Genomic DNA, 18,422 nt, shown 5'->3' with positions numbered 1-18,422 from the left:
ACTTTTAAAGTGAACCTTCGCACACATTCTTGAGGAGAACCTTTTATATTAAATTGCAGCTGAAGTGCATTTACGGGGCATTTATACATCGCACATAGGTTCACCCCCCCCCCCGTAAACCCCCTCCTCTCTCTCACCTGATCCCTTTGCCTGCACTAGGGGCGTCTCCGTCTCCTAGCAACCACAAGATGGCCTCCCCGCCCGGGCGGATCTCTGGTCCTTGTAGTCTCCGCGGCCTAGTCCTCTCAGCATGGAGTCCCACGCCAAACTACATTTCCCGAGAGGCGCCGCGGGGGAAAGAGGGAAGTGGGCCAGGCGGCACGGCGTCTACCTGGGCGAGGTGAGGCGCGGCGCCGCGGGGATCGACGGGAAGCGTAGTTTCCCGCCCGATGCGCGGGCGGGCCTCGGCGGGGCGGCCGGGACTACAAATCCCAGGGAAGAGCGGGCGGAGGCGAGGTAGGGCCGCCGTCTCAGGGCGGGGGGTACGAACGAGAGCCGGTCGCGTGGTCGGCGGCCGCCGCCAAGGGCTGCTCCTGCGCCCGCGCGCTCAGGTGAGACCGCGAGGGGGGCGCGGTGGGCGAGGGGGGCGGAGCTAGCGGCGGCCCCGCCCTTCGTGGACCGGGGGCGGCGGAGCGGGCGATCTCGGGGCGGCGGGGACCCCCGGAGTGGCTTATGGGGCAGCGGTCCAGCGCCTGCCTTGGGGGGCGCCCCGGGTGCCCGCGGGGAGAGTTTGGGGATCGCTTTCGCCTGCAGGTGCGCTGCAGGTCGTGGGATTACAACACCCAGCATCCCCTGCCCCCCAGGGGTGTGGGGCTCCCGCTCCCCCGCCACTAGGCGCGTGGAAGTACAAAGCCCATCCCTCCAGCCCTAGGCAAGACGCTCCAGTTGCGTAGGAGTACAATACCCATCCTCCCCTGCCTGCTTGGCCCAGTATAAAGTCCAGCACCTATCATCCCCTCCTTTCCCAATGCCATGCCCTCTAGATCTGTGGGAGTACGATACCCATCCTCTCCTTCTAGCCAGTCTTGATGCAATGCCCTCCAATTCCGGGGAAGTGCAATGCCTATCATCCCCTCCCAGCTTGGCTCATCATGCCACCTTGGGTAGGGGAGATCGCACTGCCCATCATCCCCAGTCAGCTTGGCCTGGGCCACCGTCCTCCGGTTTCCCACGCATGGCCTTTCTGGCCCAACCAGGTGCCCCCCCCCACATGTGGAACTACATTTCCCATCGCTCCCAGCCTTCCTGGCCCAGCAGCTGCTATTCAGACGTGTAATATCACGCCTCTGATTGTCCCCGGGAACTCAGCAATTCCACTCAGCCATCTTTTAAAAACCTTGGCAATTTTTAATCTGGAGGGTGCCGTTCTAGAAATCCTCCTGGGCTCAGTTTTTAAATGGGAGGAAGCCAGGGAGGGTGGATCCCCTTCTCGGAGCGATTGGGAGCACTCGGCCCGGGTTGCTAGGAACAAGCCATCTGAGCCGGTATAAAACCTGGTTTCGGCTGAAAAAGCAGAAACAGGAAGTTGCCGCTGAAGAATGACCGACCGTTTGTACAGACAAGTCTTAGCAAACCAGGTGCAAGAAACGGATGGAAAATCGGAGAGAGACAAGGACGAGGGGAAAAATACCACCGGCAACGTAAGCGTAAGTGTACGGAGTTGCACTTTCTCTTGCCCTTTCAGCCTCCAAGGATGTGTCACCAGACTTCCTGTAGGCTTGGGGTGGCTACTTCTCTGAAGCAGCTTTCATCTGCTAAGGAAGTAGAAGATCAAGCCATCTTTTTCTCTTGTGGCTCTGCTCAAGGAATAGTTTCAATGCTGACACCCCAGTTAGGGAGCAAGAACCAGATAATCTGTAGGTAAGCGGAGGCATCGGGGCCTTCATCCTTCTCCCCTGCCTTCATGAGGACTAGAAACCAGGAGGAGCAAACATTCCGCGGAAAACCACACAGGATCTCGAGGTGGCTGGGTCTCAGCTTTGCCGCGTGGGCTGTCTCTGGACTTAACTGTGGCATTTGTAATTGTCAGAAAGGAACTGTGATGTATGGTTTGGTACCCCAAGTTGAAATCAAGGCACTATTCCTAAAAAAGAGAGGCTTTCCAACTGTGTGCTAAAATGCTACGTTTCTGCCCCCTGAAGAATTTCTGGCTGAGATGGATTTTTCCTTCAGGAAATGAAGTTCCTGGATCGGTCAAAGAATGGTGTTTGGTGGCGTCAAGGGAGGAAAAGAAGTTGGTGGACTTAGCAACAATAGCCCAACGAGGGTGGGAAAACAAAAACCAGGATGCATTTCTGTAGCAAGAGACTTGAACAGTTTCTAAGCCCTCTAAAGCAAGAGATTCGTCATTTTAATTGAAGTCTCTCGATTCCTTTGCAAAAGCCCCGACTTTAATCGAAGTTCATACAGCATCCTGCATTTCTTGAAGAGCAAGGTTCAGAGTGTCCTTTGAACTCATTCCTGTAATGACCCAGGAAATGTGCTGAGTAGAAAGTTAGGCAGGGTAACCAGCTCGGCAGGTTCTGGAAGTCTGGCCAAATTTTGGAAGAGAAAGGACACCCCCCCCCCAATTCTCCTAACAGTTGGTTGACATTTCCAAGACAGCAAGGGCTGCTTCATCTCTTGAGATTTTTTTTTTTTTAATAATGGAGCTGTTTTTTTCCTCGGCTATTTTATCACCCCATCAGCGCTATGAGGACAATTTTATAGGAAGGCCCCACATGCTGGGGCAGATTGTCACTGACTGGCGCCCTGTGCTTTTGCTCATAGTCCTGAGGACTAGGGGCTTGGCAAAGCAGGGAGATTTTTGCACACAAAACCGCTGCTTTGAGCTGTCTGTTCTGCTTGAACCTTCCTTTTGCTGGCATCTAGTCTGGCCTTCGTGTCATTAAATAAAAAGAGCAGAAATGGCCAAGGGGGCTAGCCTATTCATTGGACAACTTTTGATAGGAAATAGAAAGATTTGGGAAGAGGTTGGCTTTGGGCCTTCTCAAGATTCAGAAATGTTGAATGAAGCTTCCGGGCCCTGCATTCCTCCTGGGTTCTGGAGCTAGTGACCCCCATTTATATTCTAAATCAAATTTATACTCAATCAGTTTATATTCTTTTCTCTAAATAATCCTCCCCCCATTTTGTGACGTGGGACGGTGGGGCTTTAAAAGGGGCCTCTCTGTGGATTTTCAAGCAGCGGCTTTGAGGTTCCCATTGTAGAATGAAGCCTTCCCTGGTTGTGTGGTCAAAAAGCTTAGTACTTTTTAGAGAAAGAAGCTGAGCGAAGGTGAGTCCCATTTTGGGGAGGAAGAGGCGAGGGACGCGTGCAGCTCATTCGGCTTTCCACTGGTAAGAGGGACTCGGAGGACACGCGAAAGGGAATTAGGAAGGAATTGAAGGCTGGGAGGGAGGGCGAAAATGTGTGAGAAAGTGGGGTGGGCAGTTTTTTCCTCCACAGGGCCTGGTGGTGTGCATTTCACCCGTACACTAGCATAGAGTGAACACCGGGCTCCTGCACGAACAGTCACTTTTCCCCTCTCGTGCACCAACAGAGCTGGCCTTGTGCCCACGCTTAGCAGTGATCTCCAAACCACACTCTGGAAGTGGGCTGGCAAATTGCGATTGCCTGAACCAACCCAAACAGGGGTAGAGAACCTCAAGCCGTAATCCGGTGTGCCTCTGGACCCTTGGAAGGATTCAGCCTCTGCTTCAGCGTTAGCTCAGCACACGTTCAAAAAAGCTGTTCTTCCCTCCCCTGGAATGAATTCTGCTGGTTTTTTAATTTACAGCCCTTCGAAAGCCATTCTTTCGGTTGCAGTCCCGATTAATAGCCTGCTTTGATCGCTTTGCCTCCTTTTAATCAGCTTAACTATTAAAGTATTAGAAATCTTTACCCCTGCTCTCACGCCGCTTGAGTGAGAAGCGGAGCCAAATAATGTAAGCCCAATTGGTGGGTTTCACTCTTCTGGGGAAAAGCGGAGGCACCATTTGTGCCAGAAGCCGTGGTCCTTTGTCAAAACTCGGTTGGAATAATTTCCCCATTTTCATTGCCAATTACATGGGTTCCGTGTGCTATTAAAAAAAAAAAAAGACTGATGGAAATGGTCTAATTTATAAATTTGTGCGTTAAAATGACTGTATTTTCTGTCACTGCTCTGCACACCTCCTGAGTTGACTTGTGTCAAGGAGGCCCTGCAAGATGCCAGCCACAGATCTTGTGCTCAGCCTGTAAAATGGTCCTCGAGGGCTCGAGACGTTGGCAGGCTTGACCAAGATAGCAGAGCCCTAGCAGAGACGCCTGCTGAGGTGGCCTTTTGGGGACAAAATAGGCTGGAAAGAAATGGGCTTGTTTTCGAGCACTCTGTGGTGCACTTTCCCCCAATGTGTTAAAACAAGCAGGTGCCTTCTCAGAGCAAGGCCTGTCCCCATCCTGTCTCCCTGCTAAGTTGCGATCCTAAAGAATGTGCTGATTGAAAGACAGCTTGGCTCCTTAATCCTGGATTATTTGGGAATGCTCTTCAAAAATGATCAGTTCTTCCTGATGCTACAGACACTTGACATCGCACTCCAGAAGGCCTTAAAGGGAAGTTGACTAGGAAGAGGTTGCAGACAGCCTTGCACGGCCTCTCCTACCACATCTTTTCGAAGCAGGAGGGGTTCTGATGGAAGTCTTTAATCCAGCCCGGCGCTGAGAAGGGGGCTGGGGGCTGGAGACAGCGATTCCGGCACGTGAGTCCAGCTCCTCGGAGGAGGGAAAAATATTGGCTTAGCCAGAATAAAAACGGCGGCGGCTCAATCTTGAAGGGAGACAGATCAATTCTGCCGTGAAGGTAGATAAATCCAGTGTCCTGTTCCTGCCAGAGCAGCAATGAGCCTCTTAAAATCTGTAGCAGCAAAGAAAGATCTCTCCATAAACACTCTTGTCTGGTTGATAAGAACATGATTGGACTCTCGAGGGGGGGCAGGATGAGACCAGTCTCACTAGACCCAGGATCCTTCCACGACCGGGCTCCAATTTCTCTTCTCTTCTGGAGAAGATGGATGGATGCTTTCCGGCACAGCGTTCACGGCAGCTCGTGCGAAAGGACCATCGGTGGGATGGATGGACAGCCTACTGTCCCCTTGAGACAGCCTTCCCATTTTTCAGCTCATTTAAAAAGGAAACTCAGCTGCGAAGTAATCCACCTTGTCCCCAAACAGGGCTGTCGCAGTTGGCTGGTTAAATTCCAGATGTGGCGCGTGCTGCATCAGGCCAGGTGTGAGTGCCAGGGGCTGTTCAGTGACCACTGGCTAGCTAGAAGGAGTGGATGTTATCTTCTCCTTTCCCACTGATACTGGCAAAACACAAGACGGGCCGTACGCGTGGCCATACTGTTAATCATCTAGTGCGGTGTTTCTCAGCCTTGACAACTTTGAGAGGTGTGGACTTCAACTCCCAGAATTCACCCAAGGAGCATTATCTTCTCCCCAGCATTAGCCCTGTCAGCATCCTTGGGGAAGATTGGGGTTCTCCTTTGTCACCCTTTTCCAAGAAAGCATAAAATTATTAGGTAATTAGGAAGTCATAATTTGATTATAAATGCAATAATATGTAGTATATCTTTATGAAGCAGCGGCAAGGAGGCTGGGATGCCTGCCGAGGAACAGAGGCAAGCTCTCGCCCGCCTTGGCAAGAAGTGTCTTAGGAACTCTCCGCTACTTGATCTTGCCAGCCCCAGCGGGTTCTTCCATAGCTCCTTGAAGACCAAGGAGACGTAGCAAGGAAATAATTGCCTTCAACAGCAGATATGCGTGTGGACTTGCCAATCTATGCTGATGTTTATAACCTCCCTGATTTCTGTGGGTTTCTAAGTGGAGGGAATAATAATAATAGCAGCAGCAGCAGCAGCAAACTGTTCACCCCAGTTAACAGAGCTGCTGTCGCTGAAGCCCAAAAATTGGGGACGATTCAACATTGGTGTCAGCCAGCTCCCCCACCACCACCAAAAAAAGGCATTTTTCTTCTCCGGAAATCTTGGTCCCAAGAAGCAAACATGGAGCACCCTTTTCCTGGCCAGCCTCTTATTTCACCTCCTTGTCTCTTTCTCTTTCACGAGGACCACAAGTAAAAAAGCATGATTCCTGACTTTATTCTATTTCTGCTGGCTTTCCAGCCGGGGTTACTTAATTTTGACCAAGGCCTCTAGAGCAAGAGGGTGAGGCAGACTCTGCTTAACACCAACTTGCCATCTGCAAAAACCAGCCCGTCCTCTGATCTGCCAGATCCTGGCAATCGAATCCCAGAGGGGAGGTGCTAGTCCATCTCAGCCCAGAGGTCCCAAAGTCTTAACTCCTAGGAATGAGTAAAAAAACAACTCCTAAACTGTTGGTTGCATCAAGAACCAACTGGGTTTTTTTTTCCTCCTTTTTCCTATAGAAAAGAAACGGTCCTCGAACAGGCTTGTAAACCTCCCAGCTTGATATGCCAGTTAACAGAAAGGCTTGCCAGTACCCTGGACCTTGACAAACCACAAAGCTTTGATATCTCTGTTTGGTTTAAGTGCAAGAAAGGAGGCGTGTATTTTCTCTCAGTTTTTCATTCTCCTTTAATAGGTCTGCTTGGTTCTTGATGTGATAAATTCCCAGGAATAAATGAGCAAGCTTGGCTTGGAGGAAAATGATGGATGTGAAAGGCTTTCCCCCCCCTTCCCTGTGCTTCGGAAGCTATATTTAGTATCGTTTTTGGAGATTAAAAAGATAACTTCATTTTCTAAGACTTCATTTTGGGTGGGGGAGAGAGAAGGACATCCAGTTATCACTTGAAGGAGGCATATCCTTTTTCCAATTTTGGATTATCAAAAAGCCAATTTGTTCTGCGTACTTCACTGGATTCCTTTGCCTCCCCCCCCCCCACCGCCCTTTTAATTTGATCAAAATTGCTTTTATGTTACTGGAGTTTGCTCCAGTTGCGCATGCCAAATTAGAACTTAATACAGCCTTGTAAATGGGTTCATAAAAGTTATTATCGTTCCCGGAGTTTACAAGATGTGACTCATTTTATGTCACTTACTGGTGTGCTAAAGCAGGAGAGGAGGGAAGGAGCCTGTGTTTGCAAGCGTTTCCCTGTCTGATCACCTGGAGGAGATTTCTGTTCGCCCCAGGTAACCAGTGCTCAAAATAGCTTGTGTGACATAACAAGACCCTAAAACAACTGATTCCAACTGGGAAGTTTTAAAGTCTTGTCCCCTTGGGATTTTAGAAGGGCTCCTTTCCCAAGACAGCGTGTCATGCAGGGTCTGCAAAAGTAGAAATTTATCTTGTGTTTGCGTGTCTGTCATGTCCAGGCTGTGTGCGGACGGGTGTGGACGCACCCTGCCACAAAAGCAAAAGACGCTCTGCCTTTCCTTTCTGTATCCCCTATTTCATATTGAACCTGTTGTCCTGCACCCAGCGGCTTGAGGATTTGCAAGGCCATCTTGTCACCGACGGGGCCACGTCGCTACGGGACTGTTCCCATTGGCGGCTCCTCCAACCTCCCTTTGGCTGTATTTTGAACCCACTGATAAATCCCCTGGTTTCTTAGCAGCTGCACACGCCCGTCAGCAGGTACAGGAATATTCAGCACTGTTTTGGCAGTGACATCCCCCAGCGTCTCCAAATTAGCATTTGCGTTATTCCGAAGGCCAGGTAAAGCAGGTCCTTGCCATTCTGCCTCCGTGCTGCTATTAACAGGGGGTCGGTGGGGGCAGCGAACTGGGAATGGTGGAGCTCTGAGCATTGGATTTTTTTCCTTTCCTTTGTAGAGTTTGCTCCCTCTCGGGCATGGCGGTGCCATGCGTCATCCTCCTAACTGTGCTCGGAGCAGAAGTCACCAGCAAAGCCACTGAGAGCTTGGTAGGTACAGCTTGGTGTTGTTTGGCTCAAATTTAGAATGAAAATACCGAGATGGAAAAAGATTTTTCCATCGCACACCCCCTATTTCTTCTGCTCCGTGACCATTTTGAAATGGAACAAATTACGCCGCACAAGCGGAGCAGCACACGCAGTTTGGGGGCTTGGGGGCAGGTCTTGCAAAGCATATTTCTCAAGCGCAGCATTTTTGGGGAAGAGTAATAATAATTAGAGCTGGGAGCCTTTTCCTCCTGTGGGGAGAGCTTCCGCTGCCGCTTCAAAGCCATCCATTTTCGATTCCTGCGCGCAGGTAGCATCCCCCCTTTCTCTCCTTCCTCCAGACAGGCCAAGCCCAAGCTAATCTTTCTGAGCGTGATTTACAAAGCCAACCAAGGCTGAATTATATCCCTTCTTATGTGCTTTTCATCTCTTTTACCTGCTCATAGGTGACTCCTCATATTCATCTTGATTTAGAGCATCCGTGAATCAGGGCGGGCTTGATTTCTGCTCAAGGAATGGCAAGAATTCCCGCAGCCCGTAACTTGCGGTCTGATCTGGATAGAATCTGCTCTCGTCTTTCTCTAAAAGAGAAAAAAGATTTCTTCCCTTGTCTATCTGGCCTGGTAGAGCTGGGTTTTCTCTCCCTCTGCCCCAGGGGGGCCCACACTCTCCAGCACAAGTATCCTGGCTATTCATTCACCTCCAGATGTGAGCCCGGGGCCCAGCGACGACCTTTGAACTCTCCAAAGCAGCCCACTCCAGCCCAAAGCCCTCCAGATGTGTAGGATGGCAGTTCCCATAATTCAGAATTCCCATAATTCAGAATGACAGGAATCTGTTTTTAAGTGGCTTCTTATCGGTGGCCAAGTGTCTGAGTGTTGCGGTTTTTGGCCACAGTGGGTAATTCTGTCCTGGACAAAACCAGAGCAAGGCTTTAGCCAAAATCACGCCCTGGGAGTCCGAAGCATTTCAGTCGTGTTTTGTTGCTGGTTTCACAAATTTTAAAATTAGACGGCTCTTTTCTGGCGCACACAGTTGAGGTGAGAATAGCACAAATTAGTTTAGCTAATCTAGCCAGTGTGATCTTCTGGGCAACCATTAAAACCCAAGACAGGGGCAAGATTTCCTTGGTTTCAAGTTGATTCCATCTGAATTTTTTTCCCTAAATCAGTATCTTTGTAGAGCTTTTGTTTCTTGGCTCTTTTCTTTTACCAACATCGTAAATAGGATCTACTGTCATGAGTAAGGATGGCGAGCAGGGGGCTCCCACCCAGACTGTCAAGCGCATGCGTAGCACTGAGGAATTGGTCAGCCATTCAAAGAGACACAGATCGGGCCCGCCTTTGGGGTTTATATATCTGGGTTTTTCCCACGCTTCTTCAGTTTGTTAGGATTTTCTGTTTATGTAGCAGTAATAAAACACTAGAGACCTATTCTCGTCTCAGCGTGGTTCCTGGCTATTAGGACATCTACTCTTTGATCACCAAGGAGCACACTTAAAATAGGTCTTTATTCGATGCAGGCTCTCCCCCACCCGTATGTAAAACGTTCCTCAAGTAATATTTTTCCCGGGAAAGGCAACTATATCCCAGCTCTCCAGTTTAAAATCCAAAATCCAGCGCTGGTGGCAAGCACTGTGTCCGGATTGAATTATTATTCTTCGTGTGTGCCGCCAATAAATTCCAGCACCTGCTTTTTAGCAGTTGTCCTCATGGCGTGTTACAACTTCAGGCAAAAGAAAATATTGCTAAAGATCGCCACGCCTTAAAGCATCGCAGGGACCGGACCTTGGCAGGAAGACAATAACTCTCTTGTAAAAGCTGGGCTGGAGATTGGGGTGTTTGCGGTCTTGACAACTCATTTAAAAGGGCTGGTTTTCTGGATCGATCCTGCCGGTCTTGATAACCACAGCGCTTGGCGACTCGCCAGCAGCAGGCCTCAAGAACAGGCAGGACCAAGACGTTCCCTCCGGGAGTCGTGGGCCCGGATTGTAAATAAAACAGCAGCTTTCAAACTGGAACACCAGCGGAACACGGAAGGGGAGCCCGCGAGAGCTTGCTTTGTGCCCAGGGCGGTATGCTCTGGAAGAAAAGAAACACGCTTTTAAATGCCCATAGTGCACTTGCTCGGATGGCTTTGAGCCAAATGATTCTGGGCAGGGAGTCAAAAGCAAGCCACTCGCTGCTGAAGATCGGTCCTGGATGGGTCTCCCCTTTGGTGGGAAATCCTTCCTGGGTTGGAATGATTTATTCGTGAAATGTATAGGCCGTCCCGGTTTGTTCTGACTCTGAAACAGCTGAAGTGCCTGACCTCGGGGACTTGCAACCCATTGCCTACTCCTGCTGAGATTCCTCCCAGCTAAGCAGACGTGGATGGGCTTTTAGCCTGAAGGATGCATTTCGGGGCTGTTGGCAGCTTCAGCCCCCAAAACGTGGTCTTTGGGGGGGCCTTGACTGATCCTCCGGCCTGTCCCAAGCCGGGGTCGTATTAAAGTTACATCGCAGGGAGGTGAAGCTCTAATCTCCCACCACCTCTGTTAACCGTCATCTCCAGAAACTGGTGGTTAGGAACACTGGCTTGGGGCTGGCCATGAACCTCAGCTCTTCTGAAGGGGACCTGGGGCCTCTTTCCCTAGTATCCGTGAGTCCCACAGGCCAGCAGGGCAGATCTTTTCCCAAGGCGCTGAAGGAGAAACAAGTAGGGTCAACAGCCCCCCAGGCTGCCCCTTGACCCCTCTCTTCTCTGTTTTTCGGGGTGCCTGGAGGGTGTTAGGGCAAGAGCATGGGCCAACTTCTTGTTAAAACGATGATGGAGGGAATAGAGCATTGCAGGCACATCGGAATCCTCTCCGGAGCTGTTTGTTCGCATGCCGTCATCGGCCACAAGAACCAGGCACGATTAGATTTGCTTTGACAGCCCCGTGCCCGTCAAAAGGCTGCTGTGTCGTTTGAGAGGTTCTGGCAGGCGCCGAACGAACAGTTTTTCAAAGCGGAGCGTGCTTCTTGGGCAAAGGATCTCTGGCGAGCTTCGGCGGGTGGTTTTTAAAAAGGGTTTTTTTTCTTCCCTTTCGGAGAATTGGGCTGGGTCTCCTCTCTATCGCAAAGCTAACTTAGTGGGCCTCGGAGGCAAAGGGCCAGGACCACACCAGGCTGCATGTAGGTTTTTTTCCCCCCAAGCACAGCTGCAGCCTGTCTTCTGTTCTGTTATTTATTGTGGGTTTGGTTGTGATTCGGACAAGGTGGCGCCACACAAGCGGTATTGCTTTGTGGTCCTGGGCTCTCCTGGGTGCCGAGGGGCCGGAAAACAGGATTCCAAGAAGTGAATTTTGGGAAAACGTGTTTTTTCCCCCCTGCACTAGGAATGTGAAGCAGAATGCTGCATCGATACAATGGATGCCAATCACACCTGTCTCGCCAACAGCCAGTGCACTCCAGGTAGGCAGTTAGTGACAGTCGGGGCCTGCTGAGAAGGAGGGTGGCGAAGGAGCATTTTCACATTTTCATCCTGAGGACAGCTGGCTTTCTCCATGGTCTCCTTTCCAACAGCAGGGAGGCTGCAGGCCCTAGACGTGGCTTTTAAGCATCGACGTGTATTGATTATTGGTAGTGTTTATGATTTTACTGAATTTTTAATGTTTTTTAGTGGGAAGCGCCCAGGGTCCCCTGTGTGGGGGAGATGGGCGGTGATAAAAAATATGATAAACAAATACATAAATACATAAAATCTCAACCACCAGTCATTGTGAAAATCATATCCCAGTAATTTGTCTCAGCTTCCTCTAACATTTAAAAAAATTACTGTGTTTTCCCCTCCTGGGATCAGGGCTGAAATGAACGCTTCAGGTGACACTGTTTTTTTACTTTTTATTTTTTTACGTTTTGGCAAGCCCTCCTACGTGCTTCTGGGCGATTTTGCCGCCTCCTGCTTCCTTATTCCCAAGTGCCGAGCAACTTTGTCTTAAAGCTAAAGATTAATACCTCCATCCTGCTCTTTCTCTTGGTAGGAAACGACTGTTGGTTGGCGTTTAATGGCACTGTGGTAAAACAGATGCTGATGCAGTCAACCTTTTAATTTTCTGTATCTCACAAGGGGTTAACTTGTCCAAAGGGGAGAGGAAGAAAAAAAGAGAACTTTCTCTGTTTTCCTGTCTTCTTTTCTTTTTAATGCTGTCAAAAATCTCCACCAGGGCTCTTCCACTTTAGTTTCCGAGGCCTGAAAGACTGCAGTGCTGGTTCTCAGCAGGAGGCGATGAAAGAACATTGTCAGGAACACTGGGCCCCGATGCTTGGTTGAGCATGAAAGGGAATTCCTGCTTCTGCTCAGCTCTCTGTCTTTCTTCCCCTCCCCTCCCCTCCCCACGCAGGCTGCTACAGGCGGTGGAACCAAGACGGCAGCAGCAGCTGCGTGAAATGTGAGAATGAAACCCTCCCTGCGGCCTCGGTGTACAACCTGACTGACTGCCAAAATGGTGAGTCGTTGATTCGACTTCTAACCCCTTGGGGCCGAGTTGGGGATGCTCTGCCTGGCGTGGGATGTCTCGTTGCTTCCCCCCTCCCAATCCAGCAGACGGCGCAAGAGAGGCATTTAAAGGCTCAGGGTCTTGGGAGGAAAATGGCCCAGGGTCCTAGTCCTCATTTTTTTTAGAAGAGAACAACACAGTTAAGAGCCCCTTGTTGATTTGATGTGGTCTGAGAAGCCCCTTGATTCATACAGGTAGTCCTCACTTAACAGCCATTTGTTTAGTGATGGTCCAGACTTACAATGGTGCTGGAAGAAAACAGACTTACGACCGGTCCACATACTTAGGACCGTCGCAGCGTCCCCACAGTCACGTAATCACCATTTTTGACCTTCCTGGCCAGCTTCTGGCAAGCAATATCAATGGGAAATGGTGTAATTTGCTTAACAACTGCCACAAGAAAGGTCGTAAAACCGGGTCGGGTTCACTTAATGACTGCTTCACTTAGCAACCAAAATTCTGGTCCCAATTGTGGTTGTTAAGCGAGGACTACCCACATCTTATCTCGGGTACACTCTTTGGTGGCGTTCTTTGATGAGCCAGCCAGCCTCTTCCTTTTCCTTCCGCCTTTGCAGCTGCGGGAATGCGAATTCCTGCTTAACTTCAGAGGTTTATGGCCAGGATTATAGGCAGACATGCGATATTCTGAGCACCCAGGCCTCTCAAGACCTTGAATTCTTGTTCATCCCTTTGCCAGCATCTGTTACGAAAAGCAAGTTATAAGAAGTTGTTTGTATTGAATGGTCAACCCAATGAATGCCCACAGATAGCACTGGCAATTGGGGTGGCTTTGCGCTGTGCCCCAATATATAAAAGCAAAATCAGAGTGACGGAGCAGGGGAAAATAATTATACGCAAGCCTCGGCTCCAACTGGCACTGGATAAATTCAGCCGCGCTCTGAACGTGCCTTTTTTTTTTCCCCTCTCTCCCCAAAATCTCTGGCTGCTTGTAGATGCTGCCGGGGAAGTGAATCCTTTGACCAACATAACCACTGTAACTCCAGTTAACCTCGGTGTTGGTGAGTAACACTGAAGAGACCCTCTGAAGGGGGTTGGCTCTCAGCAAGGGTGCTTTCCAGGCACCGCGGTGTTGAGCTTCTGGGAATAATCTCTAGGACCCAGCTAAGAAGCCATTGTTTTCCTTTAAAAAGTGCATTCTGGGGAAGGAACGGGGTGTGATCGGCAAGACGGTTTCCACCACTCGGAATAAGGATTAATCCGCAACATTCGGAAAGGAAGTCCCTTCTGTGAGACGCTTGCTCGGTTTTTCGCCTTTACAGGAGGCCCAGAAGTAGCTGCTTCCTTAATTTTTGGGACCTTCTTGATCAGCCTCTTCCTTATCCTGTGCGTTGCGTCCTTCTTCTACCTGAAACGTGCCAATAAGCTCCCCAGTCTCTTCTATCGAAGAAGCAAAGGTATGCTTGTCCAGCAGCTGTTGCATTCCCACCCCCGGGGGGAAATGGTGGGACTGTCAGGCCTTCCGGTGGCAGTTTTCGCGGATGAAAGCATTTAAAATCCCTCTCCTTGGCCGTTTAACCCAGCTGTTCAGAAACAAGTCCCTTGGTGGGGAAAGAGCCCTTTTATGTCAGCGCACATAATTGAAGTGGACTTCTCTCTAATAACATTCTTTTTTTCTTTTTTTTTGTCTTTTTCTGTGTTTTCCAGGGTCCATTGTACAGACTGCTGAATCAGTAAGTACGAATCCACCTGTCAGGAATGTGAATTTCTGAGATCCTGCAAAGCCTCACAAGGCAAGGAGGTGACTGAGGATGATGGGTGGTGAAGCTCCCACCACCTGGAAGGCCCCGGGTGGCCCCTTCCTGCTCACCTTCCCCTGATCTGTTAGCAGACCTGTTTTTTCAGAGGGTGGTGAGTTGCAACCTCAGGAAGGCCCAGAGCAGAATTGGGCTTTGGGGGTCCCCAAGCCTCTTTAGAGGGCTGGAGGGAATGTCTAGATCACACTTGGCAACTTTAAGATGGGTGGACTTCAACTCCCAGAATTCCCCAGCCAGCCAGCATGCAGGGAATTGGAAGCCCATACATCTTAAAGCAGTGGGGAATTCTGGGAGTGACGTCCACCCATCTTAAAGTTGCCAAGTTTGAAAAACACTGGTCTAGGTCAGTGTTTCTCAACCTTAGCAACTTTAAGATGGGTGGACTTCAACTCCCAGAATTCTCCAGCCAGCACGCCGGATATCTTAAAGTTGCTAAGGTCGAGAAACACTGGTCCAGAAAATGCAGTCCCAATGAGAAATTATGGCATGAGATCACCATAGATATTCTTCCCCCTTATGGGTAGAATCGGCTGTCAGTTTTGCTGAGAAGCTGGGTCAGGGGGTGGTTTATCGTAACGGAAGGCTCACTTTGTTTTCTCTTTTTAGGCATCCATGTTATCCCCACCTTCTTCAAGTAAGGATTTTTTTTTCTCCCTCTTTCTGTTTTGTGCAAAATGCCTTATCGAGACGCCACAAGTAACAAGGGTGTTTAGGCAGGAAAACCCCCTCAAGTTTCATCCAGTCAAGTTATTCAAAAGGAAGCTAGGGATCCTGGCTGGCTTTGGTGGTCTGATTTTTTTCATCTTATCCCCAGAAATCTCTTCTCAACACAAAGCAGCAATTCCCCCAGTCCCTCGTAATGGTTCCCTCCCCACTTCCACCACCCGGTTCGGCTCTGGCCCTTAAGGAGCAGGGCTTTCAAAACAGACCGAGCAGCGCAGGATTTTACCAGCGTGCTTGAAAAAAGCGTTTTTGGGCTCGCCTTGCTGGGTGCCTCAAAGAGTTTGGTCTGCCTGAATAAATCCCAGGTGGCTTGTTTTCGATCTCTGCAGACTGCAAATGCCTGCGCCGCTTCAGGCAGCTAGAGCAGAAAAAATAATTACAGTGGGGGACTGGATTTCTTCCCACCTCCTGTTCTTCCGCAAAATTGTCTTAATAAGCATGTGGAGCTGGAGGCTCATGCCATCCCCAGGGAGCACTTGTTTTCCAAATCAAAATATTGTGTCCTCCTTGTATATCATTTCAAAAATGCAAGTGTCCCCTCCCCATTTTTCTTTTTGATTTCCTTTTTTTTTAAAAAAAAAAATTGGGTTTTGCATAATGCGGTAAGCCGGAGTCCAAAGAGAAAGGGAATGGAAATCAGCCATGTGATATTTCCAGGAAGGGAGGCCTGTTGGTCCAAGTGACCCGATTTTTCAATCAGTTGGAGCTGTGCTGTTGCAAATGGGGTGTGTGTGTGTGTGTGTGTGTGACTAAATATCCCTGCGTATATTTAGAAGGGTGTCTGACTGCTCTCCTAAGGTTCCTGGGGAGTTGGTAAAAAGTCATGAATTTTAAGCTGCTTTCACGAAACTCCGGATAGGAACTAACGGCGTCTCTGTTTTGACCCCAGTCCGGAAGCCCCGCTATGTCCGACGGGAGCGTTCGCTCGTGACCTCCGGCACCAGCACAGCTCTGTCCGCCGAGACCCGGGTCAGCAACGTGTAGCACTGGGACTTGTAAATAACGGAGCAGCCCGTCGCCTCTCTGGGGAAGCGCCGAAGAAGAGAATTGGTGGCTGGGGGCAGAAGGCCACCGTGCTACCGTCAGGCTTGTCCCCGTCTGCGTGGAGTGGGAACTCCGGAGTTTGATTAGCTTTAGGAGAGGAACGGTTAGAGCAACTGCTCTCGGATGGGCGCCCAGCGAGTTTTCCTGGTTGCCAAGCAGCTTCGAGAGGTCCCCTGGCAACTTCGAAACGGTTGGGACTGAGCCTCCTTGCCAGCGGGGAGCCGCCTCGAGGAAGTGGCCGCGCTTCGAGATTCTCAAGTGCCATTTTTTGGAGGTGCGGGCGGGTTTTGGGAACGAAATCGCACCGTCTGCTTTCCGGAGGCGGTTTTCTCAGATACGGGCTAGGCTGCTAGAAAGCACGTTGGCCCCCTTCCTGTTCTGTGTTTTTCATACAGTTTGACCAAGGCCTTAAGCTCAGGGCAGCATTGCCTTTTTTGAGCATTCAGATTGGATTGCTTCTCCCCTTTTCACTTTGCATCCGGAAAGGACCGAGCCAAGTTCCCCCGCCTTCGGAAAATCCTAGCCTGCTCCTCCGGTTCTTGGAGTGCTGGCCAAACCGCACCTCGGACGGGCCCGTGTCCAGCCTTGGAAGCCCAGAGTTAGCTCTGCAAGCGGTCGGCAGCTCACCTCGTGGCCTCCGTTCGCCAGCAGTGAGAAAGACGGGGAATTGGGGATACTCTGTTGGCGTTCAGTTTGCTGCTCCTCAAAAGTAAATCTATATCCTTCAGGGGGGACACAGTGTCTATATTGATTTAGCTTCCAGATTGACGCGTGTCTCTGCTTTCCCCATAATTGAACTCGCTTCCCCGCCTTCCCACCTGCGCCCTATGCAGATCTCCTAACTCGAGTTCTTTCAAGGACTTTATGCAAATTGAGGAGCGCCAGTCCTTAACTCTCCAAAGGCAATGTTCAGCGACTTTAAATGGCCCCAGACTGCTCCTCCTTCCCCTGTGGAGGGTTTCTTCAACTCATTTTCATTTGGGGGTGATTTTGATTCAGGTTATCTAGGAAATAGAGAACAGCGCCCGCTCCTGAACGGTAGGCGCCCTTGCCAGATGTTTGAGCCAGACCACGAGAGGGGTGCGGTAGAAGTCACATGCCTTCTGCCTTTTTTCTAAATAAGGACACTGTGTTCTCCTTGCCTTGCTTTCTGTTAAGGCCTGGGCGCTTGTGGTCTTCCAGAAGTTGTCAGAATACAAATCCCATCCCTAACATTGGTCACACTAGCTGGGTTCACGGGAGTTAAAATCCAAAAGCCTGTGGCCAACCATGGGTTCAGTAGTCTTGCTATCCATGCCTCTCTCAAAGCTTTTTTTAAAATCTGTTTGTTGACACTGGAGCTGCATGGTTATTATTTTAAATCCTTTCCTCTTCTTGGATTCTTTATAATCCCTGTTGTGGGAAAGTGACTTGGGAAGAGCCTGTGGAAGTCCTGAGATTCTTTTTTCTCTTTTTTACTCCCTCTGATTGACCAAGATACTATGCAATGAAACCATGCTATCTCCTTACACACCGAAGCCAGTCCTTTCCTTCCTGGTGCATTTGTGGCTTGCTTCAGCTAGAGTTATTCTTCCTCTCCGGGCAGAATTTTAGGAAAAGCCATTGCTCTCGTTCTGTTGCCTGGTAATGTGTTTCAACCTCAAGGACATGCCTTGAATTTCTGGCCCATAGCAAGTTTGGGATTTGTTTCTTATTCCAGGATTGTACTTTTCTTTCGGTTGCGCCCAGACTGAACTGCACCATCCGCAGCAAGGAAAGAGTGTTTGTTCTTTCAGCAGAAAGGGTGAAAAATTTTTGAAGTGAGCCATTTAAACCAAAACACTGGAATAGATACAGTTTCTTTTTTTAATTCCTTCACACTATTGTGTCAAATGCAAAATGTGTGGGTTTGTATATACATCTTTATTTTTTCACTCCCTCCTCTTTCACCTCCCCCCTTCCCTCTGCCTTGAATAAAAGCACACCGAATCTGACATATTTTTAATGTTAAAAGGTGACTGATCTGGTGCATTACTAACACACGGGCTAATTTGGAATGGCATGCGGGTCAGTTCAGTTTTCCGTTGGAGGCTGTCAAAAAGCCTGGTGTATCAGCAGCAATAAAAGCAGAATATCAGAGTTAATTCTATCACTTCTTAAAAGAGTCAGCCAGTTCTGGGCTTTCTTTCCCTGTGTTGCTTGAACAAAGCTACCTCTGCTTTCTCAAAATGGCTGTGTCTATGTCCATGCATAAGTCAAGTTTTTTTCAGCTTACAGCATCCTGAGGAAGGCAATAACTTTTCCATGCTGCTCCCTGGCCCCTAGAGGGAGCATGTTCTTCTAAAGAAGAACCCATGTGTATGAGAATTATTTCGCTGCAGATAGGGGAAGGTTGCTGTTAACCATCCTTCTCTCTTGGGAGAAACCGAAGCATGTTGTTAAAAGGAGTTTCAGAGAGACAGCTGGCCAGGTTAAATCCACTCGAGTGATGTTTGTAGTTTTCAAAGCCCCAAAGTCGTAAG

General features: G+C 49.5%; 1 protein-coding gene across 1 annotated transcript; it reads left to right on the top strand.

The window, feature by feature from the left end:
* The first annotated feature begins 398 nt into the window (after positions 1 to 398).
* C18H1orf159 (chromosome 18 C1orf159 homolog) lies at positions 399 to 17,918 on the top strand. The gene is made up of 9 exons (XM_063317411.1): positions 399 to 551; positions 7,773 to 7,863; positions 11,219 to 11,294; positions 12,224 to 12,328; positions 13,333 to 13,398; positions 13,660 to 13,794; positions 14,045 to 14,070; positions 14,761 to 14,788; positions 15,767 to 17,918. Exons 2-9 carry the CDS (start codon positions 7,792 to 7,794, stop codon positions 15,859 to 15,861), a joined length of 603 nt encoding a protein of 200 aa, XP_063173481.1. The 5' UTR covers positions 399 to 551; positions 7,773 to 7,791; the 3' UTR covers positions 15,862 to 17,918.
* The last annotated feature ends 504 nt before the right edge of the window (positions 17,919 to 18,422 follow it).

Source organism: Candoia aspera, chromosome 18 (assembly GCF_035149785.1).
Source record: "Candoia aspera isolate rCanAsp1 chromosome 18, rCanAsp1.hap2, whole genome shotgun sequence".
Classification (NCBI taxonomy): Eukaryota; Metazoa; Chordata; class Lepidosauria; order Squamata; family Boidae; genus Candoia; species Candoia aspera.
Note: the sequence above shows the minus strand (reverse complement) of the source record. Positions and strands in the feature narration are given on the sequence as shown.

What these genes read in the sequence shown, in the direction of transcription:
- C18H1orf159 (XM_063317411.1), top strand. Translation starts at nt 7,792, where the DNA reads ATGGCGGTGCCATGCGTCATCCTCCTAACTGTGCTCGGAGCAGAAGTC. An exon ending in CAACAGCCAGTGCACTCCAG is followed by an intron (nt 11,295 to 12,223) that starts GTAGGCAGTTAG and finishes CTCCCCACGCAG; the next exon opens with GCTGCTACAGGCGGTGGAAC. An exon ending in TCCAGTTAACCTCGGTGTTG is followed by an intron (nt 13,399 to 13,659) that starts GTGAGTAACACT and finishes TCGCCTTTACAG; the next exon opens with GAGGCCCAGAAGTAGCTGCT.